Here is a 12,868-nt window from a genome sequence, read left to right as displayed (position 1 = left end):
ACAAGCTAAGTGGGTTCGAGTCTGGTCAATACATGGATGAGAGATCATTATATGAAATTACGCTTTGCTGAAAAATGACAACAGCAGCTTAACAGCATCGGGAAATGGCGGGACTTAGCTGTAAGGATGTGCACAGGGATGACTGGGATTCAGGCAGCTGCTGGCTTCACCCAAGATAAGACTACCACACCTAGCAAAGCCAAGACAAACAGCATACCTAAAGGAAGAACACTACATGGGAAATGGGAACCAAAAGATTAGTGAGGTTCCTGCTTTCTACCTCGAACAAGAACGCCAAACAGCCATATAGGACAGACACTCTCTGCTGAGGGACATGCATATTTATATGCCATCTCACCAGCCTGTAAGGCGTGCTTTCTCTCTGCCATCTAAAGTGGCACCATCTTGGAGTTACACCTTGTGCAGTAACAGTAATGCCAGGCACACTGCTGAAGTTTAGTACCCTAGCAAAGTATCGAACAACTGAGATGGGAGATAATAAAAGCGAAACTGCCATTCTGAATGTTTCATTAATAAATTGGGTCAAAGCAATCCCATTTTATTTTTGACAAAGTATAGGTCTAAAGGAGGATGAGGACGACGATTATATTTGGATTATAACAAATACTTAACATCAACCCAGATGATGCCCTTTCAGGCAACCTAAGGAAAAACAGCCTCTTTATTTTCTGAAGTTACCACAACATTCCTGTATTCAAAGACAAGTTAACAAGAGTTTGCTCGGAGTACAAATCAAACAGGATCGCACAGAAGGAATACAGCAATATTCTTCATTCTCACTGGATGCAGTGGAGGGTATGCCTGCAGGGCTTGAAAGTTGTGTAGGCACTGCGAGGCTGAAATGCATGACAATTTACATGCTCTAAATTGTTTCCCTGAAACAGATCTTGCCTAACTATCCTTGGTTTTATCACCTTGCCAGTCAACTGCCATACATACTTGCACTTGAGGGAAAAAGATTCGCATCTGCCACTAACAGACATGTGAGCTGCCTATCTAAAATTAGTCTGCTGGCCTTCCTGGGCTCCCTCTGCAGGCACTGCACCAACAGAAAGAGAAACTCAGCTGCGGCAGGACTTGGAGCACCTCATCTATTTAAGTTATAACCATCATGGAGAACAAAATCCTATGCCAAGCAAACACTGCGAAAAATTCTGTAGTTATCAGAAAAATCTCAATGCTTATTTTAGGTCCAGAAAAACTTTTAAGATGACAAAAATGGAAATTCTGGGGTGAAGCTGCTGAAATGCAACTCAGTTGATAGTTGGTGGTAGTAGTAGTAGTAGTAGTAGTAATAATAATAATAATAATATTATCATCTTCAAGAAAGAATATACAGTTTTTGCTATCAGGCTATTACAAACCCTAACCTTGGACTTGGACTTGGGCTCCAATAGGGAACTTGGAACAGAGGGTGCAGAAAGTGGAAGCTGGTATTGTAACCTGGCAGGCAGGACTCCCACAAACTCAGTTAGCCAAAACAAGCTGATTCTCCTAGCTACAGGTAAAACACTCTGAGTAACTTAAAAAACCTGAAAAATATATAAATAATAAAAATAAAAGTATTTCAGTAGACAGATACTAGCTTTTTTTCTTTAGTATTTGATGGAACATATTTCAGTACATCACTAACCAGTGTTCCTGACAGATGTGCAAAGTTATACTACCTGACCACGTCACAAATTAGCCTTCCCAGGAGGAGCTGTACAAAAAGTAAAACACAAGAAAGCAGAAATTCCTTGACATCTGTAGGATGTCAAGGAAATGAATAAATTTGTTTCAAATAGGAGAGAATTAAGAAAAATCTTACTTCTAAAATTTTCTGTATTACACTAGGACTTTATCATTTAGCTGTTCTCAACATGCTTCCCTTTTTCATATCCAGGGACACACTAAACAACCAATTCATTTCAGAACTTCCAGACAGAGTGTCGCAAGGACTGCTACAACTTTTCCATTTAATCATTAATACTAAAACATTAAATAGCTTATATAAAACACGTGGCATAGCAGTTTATCAAAGCAGGCATGCTCATGTGATTTCCTATTAAGAAGAACATGTCGAGCCTATCTATTACAGAACAGAATAGATATATTACATGCATTTGGCTTTTAAGAAGGAAATATTGGTATTTAATCAGAAGTATATCAGAATTATCTGACAAGATCTCTACCTAATTCTCATGGTTTAACCCCAACCAGCAACTAAGCACCATACAGCCGCTCGCTCACTCCCCCCTGGTGGGGTGGGGGAGAGAATCACAAGAGTAAAAGTAAAAGCTAGTATGTCCCCATACTAGCTACCGTGAAGGAAATTAACTCTATCCCAGCCAAAACCAGCACACTAATGTAAACCAGACTGACTTGGGCCAAGAGATATGGTTCAGCACAGCAAGCAATTTTCAGTTTCTCTAATCAGTGCAAAAGAATTCCCAGGAATTTTATACCTGGGAAAACCACTGGAATACTTGTTTTTGAAGAAACACAGATCACTTTTTTCATACGTTACTTTTTTTGAACATAGTTTCCTAATGAAAGTCATGTCTACATGATTACAGCAGCTGAACATTCCTCCCTGTCCACTCATTTATCTATGAATTCAACCCCCCTCAAAAAACCAGAACCAAAACAAACAAAAAAAAAGAGAGGAAAGGGGTGGGGGGGAAGATCCCGACCACTTTTACTTGTATCTTAAACTGGCACTGTACCATGTGCAGAGCTCTCCTACTGATACATCAGGGGTCTTTTGCACATTTGGTATTTCTGGTAAGGTTAGTTTCTTTGTGTAATAATTTCAGCTGCGATTTTTAAAGTTAGTGTCCTTCTCTGCTTTAGCAAAGAGTTTCGAAACAAATGCCCAAACACATTTGAGAGATCGCAAACCAAATGCAAATAAAAGAGCCCAAAGCTTTGCTGTTTTATTTTTAGGGGTTGTTCTTCCCAATGCCTCAGTATGTCTATTGTTCTCCAAATGCCAGGTAGCAAAATTGCTAGTTTATTTGGGGTAAACCAAACAGTAGGTGCTTACCTGTAGGAGTACTACTGCGAAACGAAGAGGAGGGAGTGATTGGAGGGGTGACTGGAGGAGTAAGGCTTCCACTGCTGTGGCGAGGTGGAGTAGATACATTCCCACGGGACACTGTGCTTGACAAAGTCAAAGAGAGTTTTGGCTGAATCTTTTTCTTCAAAGACTCCTGCTCACGTCGAGCTGCATCAGTCATAAATCTAGAACGAGGACAATCATGAGGATGAGAGGCTTGAAACACTGTCCGCAAACGAGATTTAGGTAAAGATAAAGTATTTTTTGCCCTCAGTGACCAATGGAGCTTCAAACTCAGCCATAACAAGTTCCTCCACAACACACAGATTTCAAGAATACAACCTTCTCCATCAACAGCTTTATTCCAGTGTTCAAGATCTGGGCCATTTACTTCTGATTTCGATAGAACTTACATTAGACATTTGCATCATGTGCAAACACAAGTTTTTTTAAACTCCAACCAGAGATCAGCATTGCAAACAATATTATATTAACTATACTCAATCCTTTAGAAAAAATACACTCAATCCTTCTGTGAAAAAGTAGCTGAGTAGCTATAATGGAGAAAAATGTTAGGGGCAAATGTATTGAATCTGAAGGTCAAAGGGATAGTATGAATTAGATTCTGTAGATACATAATTTCCAACTTAGGATAATCACATCCTTTTTCTAAAGGTTTTGACAATGTTGCCTGACATAAAAGATGTCCAATTAAATTGCAATTCCTCAAACCAGAGTTCCCAACTCCTGAAAACCAAATGAGGTCTCTCTGTAGAGCTTTGGTACATGCTGCTGAAGGCCTAATGCAAAGTTCATCTCTGTGGGATTCTGAGAGGGAATTCCACCAGCACGACGCAATGTGAGCACTGGTAGTGCAGTAATGCCAGCAGTGCAACTTTTTGCATGGGATCTCTCACCTGGAATAAAAATAGCTTTTTTCACTTTTATTCTGATTCCTTCCAAAAAAGAACAATTGAAGTGAAAAAGACCATTTTTATTCCAAGTGCCTACACAGAGTTACACCAGAACACCTGATACTGCATTATGCTGACATTCAAAGCATCACTGCTGGCACCTGTGTTAACCCTCACTTGAAAGGACTGGGGTTCCCCCACAACGGGATCTCTGCAACTCAGACTTCATGCACTTAGCATTCAAGCAATATTTTAATCCTTTGTCTTTCCCCTCCACTGCATAAGGAGCCATCTTGAAGGATTCCTAAGAAGACAGGCTACAGCAAATCACCTTGTACATACAGTCCTCCGTCCTTCATGCTGAAGTACAAACTACGCCTTGTCAGTGAACAAAACAATACGCACTAGCATGTGATACGGAATAAGACGTTAAGTTACACCCAGACATTTGTCTGACCAGGTCAGACGGAGTAAACCAAGTTTTAGCCAAGACATGAGCTTTATATAATGAGCTCTTGCAACCTTGGCAAACCATGAAGGGTGCATTCGGAGAGGTGAGAACGCAGTGCAGCCAGTACACTGCACTCACCTTGGAGCCAGCTGTCACCCAGAAACTCGCATTTGCAATCCAGTAAGGAAACAGAATAACAAAAATTATCAGCAATTATTTGTATTGGACTAAGCAAGGGTGACCTGGCTTTCTTTCAATAGTCACACTCTCGTCAGAGGAGCCTAGGAAAGAGAATGAGGCAGACTCAGGGATAGAAGCGGCCACAGAGAACAAATCTGTGGAGGAAATAATGAAGATGCTGAGTTGTTGTATTGGGTGTAGGTGGCAAGGTTTTGGTAGTGGAGGGGGCTGCAGGGCAAGAAGAGGTCAGGGTCTGCCTCATGCCAGCCATAGCTGGTTTCAGCCAGCTCTGCAACGGACCTACCACATCACACAGCTGAGCCTACCAGAGAAGCTGGTGGCACCTCAATGAAAACGTATTTAAGGAGGGGTAGAAAATCCTGGAGGAAGAGATGAGGAGGGAAAAGAGGAGGAAACAACAGAGGGAATGAGAGAACAAGGTCAGAGGAGTAGGAGGTACTGCATGGTGCAGAGCAGGTATACCCCCAGAGGCACTGCAGCCTGTGGGTGACCAACATCAGAGCACAGGACAAGAGTGACAAACAAGGGGCAGCAAAGAGACACCGCTACAACCTGACCCAAACCCCTGCACCACTTGTTGCCTCACCAAAGGGACTGAGTGTGGCCTGCAGCAGTAGCAGGGGAGGAGAGATGTCTGGAGTGAAGTGAGCCTGGGAAAGGGGGAGGAAAAGTAGGTTTTTTTCCCCTCTAAGTGTTTTAGGGTTTTTCTTTTGCTTCTCAATAACCAATACCTGAATCAGGAATTAAATATTTATGCTAGTTGGCAATAAATTAAGTTAAATTCCCCAGGTTGAGTCTGTTTTGCCCGTGACAGTACTTGGTAAGTGATTCCCTTTATTTCAGCCCATGAGTTTTCTTGCTCCTGCTCCTCCTATTTTCTCCCCCATCCTGCTGGGGTCAGGGGTGTGGGGGTGAGTGAGCAAGCAGCTATGTGGGTACTTGGCTGCTAGCTGGGGCCAACCCATCACTCTACCAAATTTCTTGTCATGTGACAACTGTATTTGCTATGTGACTAAACTGCCTGTTGTGTGACTTGATGTTCCTCATCATATGAGAAGACATGGAAGCAACCCCTGACATACGTCCAGGATCCAACAGAGGACTGGGAGATCCACCTTTAGCTCCCGAGGAAGAGCAGCAGACCCTGAGGAGAGGGAGGCAGAGGGAATAGTGCCATACCAGTCATCTGGTTCACAGTTTATATCCTGCCATCGTATGAAGGATCAGGCCACAGGCTGGCTGGACAAACTGATTCTGCAGACCACAGTACCACAACAATTGCACTGAACATGACCATCAGGTCAAACTGGGTCTCACAGCAATACATAGTATCTGCCACAGCATCTGCAACGTGGTGCTGTAGGATAGTCCAGTTTCCTCTCTGGGCCTCAGCCAACAATTTAAATTAATATGAATCACTATATTCGTTTAGGCTCCTTAGAAACCCAACATTTTGTGACCGCTCGCAACACATAGGCTGTTTGGGTGGGAGCTGGGTAGATTCTACTGGCTGTGAGTGCAGACCTGACTGCACTTATGGAGAGACCTCTGAGAAAAAATAGCTCTTGTGGAACAGTAAGGGGTGCATAGGGAAGGGGAAGGGAGAAAGAAAAAAATGGTTTTTTAGGTATCTGTGCGAAATATGAAAGAAAAATTTGGCCCAGATATCAAAAAAACTAGCTCTTTTTCCAAGGACATTTGTGTACTTTACACAGCCTCAAAACACTGTGGCACAAAATTCTAAGTACCATTAGAGCAATAAAGATGTATCCTGTCATCCATACCATGAAGGCATTAGTAAGTGGATCTTTGCCATGATACATAACATCAACGCACAATCCGCAGACATTAATAAACAGGTATATGACATGACAGCTTATCTTCTTTGGACAGAGACAATACATTATGTCAAACCCAGATATGGCATTTTTATGAAGTTAATATTTAAAAAGCAGATATCCATAGTAACAGTTCAGTTTTAAATTTCTCTTCTCTATACAAGGGTGCAGATATTATTGACAAAACAGTCCCCAAACAGAAGTCTTAATTTCATTCAAGAAAAAAGGAAGTAAAAGGGTCTTAATAAAATGGGCATTCAGTACACATTTGCTTTCCTCTAACTAGGAAATGTACAAATTTTTGGAATTTGTACTATGATGTATGCTTGCTTCTGCATGGGAAGCCTTATTCCTTAAGAAAATGTTATGGCAACATTATAAATCCTTGAAAACTTGGAAGATAACCTCAAGTGTGAGATATTAAAAGCAGGAGCATGAACGCTGCTATTTAATAAACTCAGCCACAAATAACAATGTTGAAATAATATTAAGGTATAACCAGTCTGGTTGAAGTCCATAAAAATCAGGAAAATTTGAAGTTATAGCTGAAACTTCTCCCTGTCCTGTTAACTCACTCCCATTTGGGCTAAGCATGTTGGGTATATTCCAAAACGTCATTTGTTGTCTACACTGTGAAGCTGAGAGAAATGGAAGGCAGAGTCTGTTGAGAAGTTCAGTTCCTGGTATCTCAAGTATGCAATTAACCTTTTCAGATCCAAATAGTCTCATAAACATTTGCTGAAGCACTGGCAGTGCTTTTAATTGAAATGCAGTATTATACTTGTGCCTAACTATGGTGGTGTTCTTCAAAGCTTACAATATAAGCGTTTTAATGATGGGTATAGAATGACATTTCCAACTAAGGCTTTAAGTTTCATGTTGAAAGTACATTATGGTTGCAACATCAAGTGCTCAGAAATGAAACATGCTGGAATTAAGGTTGAAAACTGGTCTCTAAATTACACGATTGCATACAATTTTCCCTGCCTCATTTAAATGCACAAGATGTGTGGGAAACAGAAAATGAACTGTAACTAACAAAGGCTGCTGTAAGACCACTTAGGTTAAATCCCACCTCCTTGCTTAATAGTCTCTCTCACCATCTTCAGATCCGTCTCCTTGCTGAGTAAATCTACCTCCACTATTTTCAACTCTTATTCTTAACTCCATAACCCTGCCCCTCTAGTTCCACCACTATGCAGATTTTAGTCATCTTCCCTGTTGCATAGGATTGTGTTTATACCTCATAAGCCTCTCTCTCCAAATCCAATACACCATGTAGGTGCAGTGGAACAAGGAGAATCATTCAGTTCTCAGCCATTCATTGACCCTGTTTTGACAAGCATGGGGTTTGTGTGCTTTCTTGCAGATGGTTCATAACGTCATGGAGGAACCCATTCCTTAGAAAGAAATCTCTTCTAGCCCTATTTTTTGTTTCCTCACCCTTTCACCTTCCTAATGATTCACCTCCCTGCTCTAAAACATGTAGGTGCAATGATTTCTGAATCAAGTGCTTGCAGCAACTTTAATAAACATCAGCAAAATATAGTATTTCCCCCTCCTCTCATTCCCTGGAATGGTTCAAGTATTTTTATTGAAACTTTCCCAAGAAATTCAGCCTGAAGTAGACACCCAGCATGGAAAATTTCAGCCCAAACAGCTGAATGTTGGCAACATAATAAGCAACTGAAACAGTCTTATAATGGAAAGTGTTGCACAACCTTCCATACAGGTGACAATATAATACAAACAGCATTAGCTGTTGTTACCAACATAAAAAGTCACCAAAAAAGCAGAGACGATGTTCAAATTAAAAAAAGCCTTTTCAAATCAAACCTTTGCAATGTTTATAACTCCCGTCACCCCCAAAAGCTCTGGAATCAAGATCGAACAGAAGCAGAACACACTCTCCCAGAAATTTCCTTGAGCTACTAGCATGTACTGACTGTTTCAGGATCATGCCCCAGTATGACTCACATGATGATGTCAGAGTTAGTTTATCATAAAACTCTTACTGCACACAATTCTAAGACAGTTTAAGAGCTCTGGACTCATACACCCAGACTGAGGGTAAGGGCAGTTATAAAAGTGAGTTGCAAATAAGCTGAAAATTTTTACCTGAGATCTCACTTGAAAGGGAAAAAACCAAACAGGTTGCCCTTCAGAATATGTCTTCTTAATAATGGTCATAAGGGTATGAGGCACCCTTTCCTCCTCTTCCTCGCTGTTAGAGCTAGCTGATGCAGGAAGTTAGCCCTGCTTGGACCAGATCTGTTTCTATGTCCACAGACATTTATTTACACAGACAGTGAAAAAGGTGCATCACAGCTAACTTGTGGGATCTGAATATTAATTTGCCACATTTAGTTTCTTCATGATCTAGTCTCTAAAACATAAGCAAACAGAGGAGATGATGCAATCACAAGCCTATCGTTCTCCAGTTACTGCACATGCACACTAGAGAGGGGAGGGGGATTATTCTGAGCTTGCAAAACAAGCAGATCACACTGCAGAGATGCTCAAGCCCAGGACTGCTCCACAACACTGTCCAGTTGCACACCAGCTTAAAAAAAATGACAGCACTACTCGACAATAAGATATCTACCTTGTCCTGTGCCTCACCACCGACAAGCTGCACTAAACCACAACGGGAAAAGGTAGCAGAACAGAATTAGTTCTGACCTTTTCTCATTATCACATAGAAAATTATGGGAAAACATTGATAGTAACATTCAGCTCATATTCATGTTTGCCTAATTTGGCTAACCTGTACTGGGAAAAGCCTGTCACCTTTCCCAGAACATAAGCAACCATGCTGCTGAGCTTCTGCCACTCATATTTCATCAGACTGCTCCTTAACCCAACACCTGGTCAACTTCAAGATTGACTGGAAAGAGGAGAAAAAAAATCCATGGTGCTTTATAGCAGAGTTGTACAGATACTTTCTGGTTGTATTATAGTTAGATCAAAAATGGTCAAACCTACTTGACAGGTGGGGCACACACTACCTTAACTACATACTGAAGGTCCCACATTAATTCTTCTGCTACTCTTTACACCTATCAGAGCAAGGTGCTGGTTGTATCTGCTTTTCCCCTCAATCTTTTCCCACTTTTGTCTCAAGATGTTTATGCAATTCTTTGTCAGTGCTGTACCAAGAGAAATAAGAGGTGGGGATGGTAATTTTAGCTCCATCTTCCTCATCATATTAGCAGTGTTTAGGGGAAAAAAAAAGGCTAGGATGGAAATCACCTCTAGTTGCACAGTATTTTAAAACTTCAGGAGGCCTCTACTTTGAAGAGGGATTAGGAGGATCCACTTCTCAAGGCAGGACCCCATTTCAGTAGGGTGGGACTCCATGGACCCTGAAATGCACTAGTGAACCCCTTATTCAAGAACTGTCCTCCACACCCTTTGCTGCCTTTACAAGCAAAGACAAAGCAATGTGGTTTGGTTTAGCTAATGCTGGGAAGAGGAGACAACTATTAAGTTGAACTATTACTGGGTTAAGGAGGTATCTGGTGAAATCTAAACGGCGGGAGCTCAGCAGTAGGCTGTCTTGTCTCCTGGGAAGGATGAAAGGTTTTTCTCAGTTGAACTTCACAAAACTGGGCCAAAGCAAAGAAAATCAATATCCCCAGTAATGCCTTGCCACACTATTTATGCGATAATGAGGAAAGAAATATATGAGCAAGTTTCATACCATCTATTAACTCAAATTTTTTGAGGAACACCCTTGAGCACTTTCACATACCATTCTTTGTAGCGTGGGGGAAACAGAAGTATTCTGCAGCTCTGTACAAACCTCTCTTGCTTCACAGAAGCTATCAACCATTTTTTTTCTTTAGAGATCTTCCATTACAGTTTTAGCAAAACTCTAAAAAGAAATGTCAGTGTGAAAAAGCCCCATTAAGATGTGTGCATCGTCACACACATGCCTCCACACTATTTAGATTACAGAGTATTTGCATAGTGCGAAAACATATGATTCATACAAAACTCCCTTTTGCTTGTCTTTTTTTTTTCTGATTTCCCAAAAAACATCAAAAATGGGGAAGAAACAGCACAAAATAACAATCCCCTCTCAATTATTCCCCCAAACCTGTATCACATTTCACAACAGGCCCTAACCAGATCAAACAAATCATTAAAGGGCATTTCTAAGTTTCTGGAAAGAACAGTTTCAGCCCAATATATATTGTAGAAACACCACGCATCTAATCTGGACTTCAACATGCACATTCACCTGAGATCAGGTCTTACAAAGGAATTCAGTGTTCATTCTCAGTACCAATCGTACTCAAACTCATCTATTGAAAGCCTTCCCTATGTCCTAAATAAGGAATATTTATGACAAACTGATGAGTATCTTAGAGAGACTGGACAAAATCAGATTTCTTTTTATTATTAGTCTTAGGAATAATTTATTGCTGGTACAATTCTTTCATTTCCATTACTCAACCTGTTTTCTCAAGATGTAAAAATATTATCACCACAAAATCAGCTATAGTGTAATACACATTTTTCTGAATATGTTCATCTTCAACAGACATAGAGATTATTAGGATGCACATGTACCTTATTAAAAGCAGACTTTGTATTGCATTTCTGCCTCATCACTGAAAAGACTCAAACACAACATGCAGTCATACTCATATTGCTGTCATTAGACTCAAGGCTGCAACCTTAGGAAATCTGTTCAATATGAGCAAGAATTCAGTGGGTTCACTTTAATTGCCTGCTCTTCACACATTCTTAAAAGATACAATAAGACACAATAAAATATCCACCAAGTAGATATTTTGTGCTTCTAGCATGGAAAATTGATTCAGAAGATTGAGTAATTTCATATTTAAACATATGTAAGTGGAGCTAATGGACGGTGATATGCCAAATAATCTATTATCACTCAAACGAAATAAAAATAAAGCAGCGATTACCTAATCATCCCAAACCATATACTTGCCTACAGTAAAACATGTTTATTCACTGTTGATCAATACAAGCAGCGTTAAAAGTACTGGAAAGGAATTCAGTATCTCTCAATGTTGGGAATATACAAACAAAAACATCAGTGTGAATTACATTTCATATTTAGGTTAACATAAATTCCAAACACTGGACATAAGCCCTACCTTCCCATTTCAAATATATAACAAATATATAATATATTAAATAAATAAAATATATTTATTTTAATATTTTCTGTTTGGGAAAGAGTTCTTTTTCTTCTGTGTTTTTGTTCGGGGGTTTTTTTTCCCTCCTTTATTCTGTTAGTACCATGGTTACACTTATTGTACTATATCTACTCACAGAGCACCAAAGTAATATTTAATTTAAAATAAAAAAAATTTAAAAAAATTAAATCAGTGTTGTATGCTCCCCCCACCAAAAAAATAACTGTTTACTTAGAAATGAATGTTCTGTTCTGACTCTTCCAAAGAAGGAATTTTTTTTTTTTTTAGGTTTTTGTTTGTTTGTTTGTTTTTTAAACAACATGGTATTTTGGCCTTTTCTTTCTTGAATTTGTGTAGGTCATGCAGCAAATGCAAAACCCAGGACTGCATTTTATTTCATTTTTTTTTTAAATTGACAGAAAAAATGCACACTGGATAGATAACATTAGAACAGTAATGTAATCAGGACAGATGCAGTCTCATTTTAGATATTTCATTCATAATGAAAATTCATTACTTATCCCCTAGACCGATGGCAGGGACTCAAGGAGAAGCCCACATTGTCTTTCTGCTGTTGTTAAATAAACAAATGACATTTCTGTGTTTAAAAGGAACAAAATTAGAGCTCACCAAAATCAACTTAATGGAGCAACAGTAATTTCCAAAATATTAGAAACATACTGCTAGTTCTCTTCCTTTCCCCTCCCACTTCTTCCCCAGTTTTTTCCACCCTATTTTGAAGTAAATGAGTGCGTTTCAGAAAGGAGCTATAACTTTTCTGCAACTTCAAAATTCTGTAATTTCCATGGAGCGAGAGGCAATAGTTAAGCAAAAGAGAGACTTAAAGGAGGTAATTAGCAGGAAGGCAGCTGCCGTTTGGCATGATATTGTCACCTCTGTTACAAATAACTAAGAGTTTAAAAAGTTGTGATAACCCTCTCAAGCACATTCGATCAAAGTGCTCACTATGCTGCGCTCTGCCTCGACATCAACTTACTTATCAAACTAATTCCAGAGTTTTGCCATTGGCAAAAAAGGAGCATTCGGAGGGTGTAAAACACTTGCAGACTTTCTCGCAGTTGGGATAGATTTTCAAAACGCTGCAGCAAACTCCTGCCTTTAGTGTAACGTGGCAGTCATCATTTCAGAAATCATCTTCCCTGCATTTACTAACAGGCTTATTAGGATATTCATCAGCCTTGGCTTTGCTTATGGCCATTAACGAA

General features: G+C 39.8%; 1 protein-coding gene across 1 annotated transcript in view; it reads right to left on the bottom strand.

Annotated features, from left to right (window-relative positions):
• The window catches only part of JAZF1 (JAZF zinc finger 1), a 207,223-nt gene that overhangs the window by 28,549 nt on the left and 165,806 nt on the right, over nt 1-12,868 (bottom strand). The window contains exon 3 of the mRNA XM_076331274.1: nt 3,050-3,246. Within this exon, the coding sequence (XP_076187389.1) occupies nt 3,050-3,246 (197 nt within the window). The remainder of the gene's footprint in view (nt 1-3,049; nt 3,247-12,868) is intronic.

This window comes from Aptenodytes patagonicus, chromosome 2 (assembly GCF_965638725.1).
Source record: "Aptenodytes patagonicus chromosome 2, bAptPat1.pri.cur, whole genome shotgun sequence".
Taxonomy (NCBI): Eukaryota; Metazoa; Chordata; class Aves; order Sphenisciformes; family Spheniscidae; genus Aptenodytes; species Aptenodytes patagonicus.
This window is presented reverse-complemented; position numbering and strand designations above follow the sequence as displayed.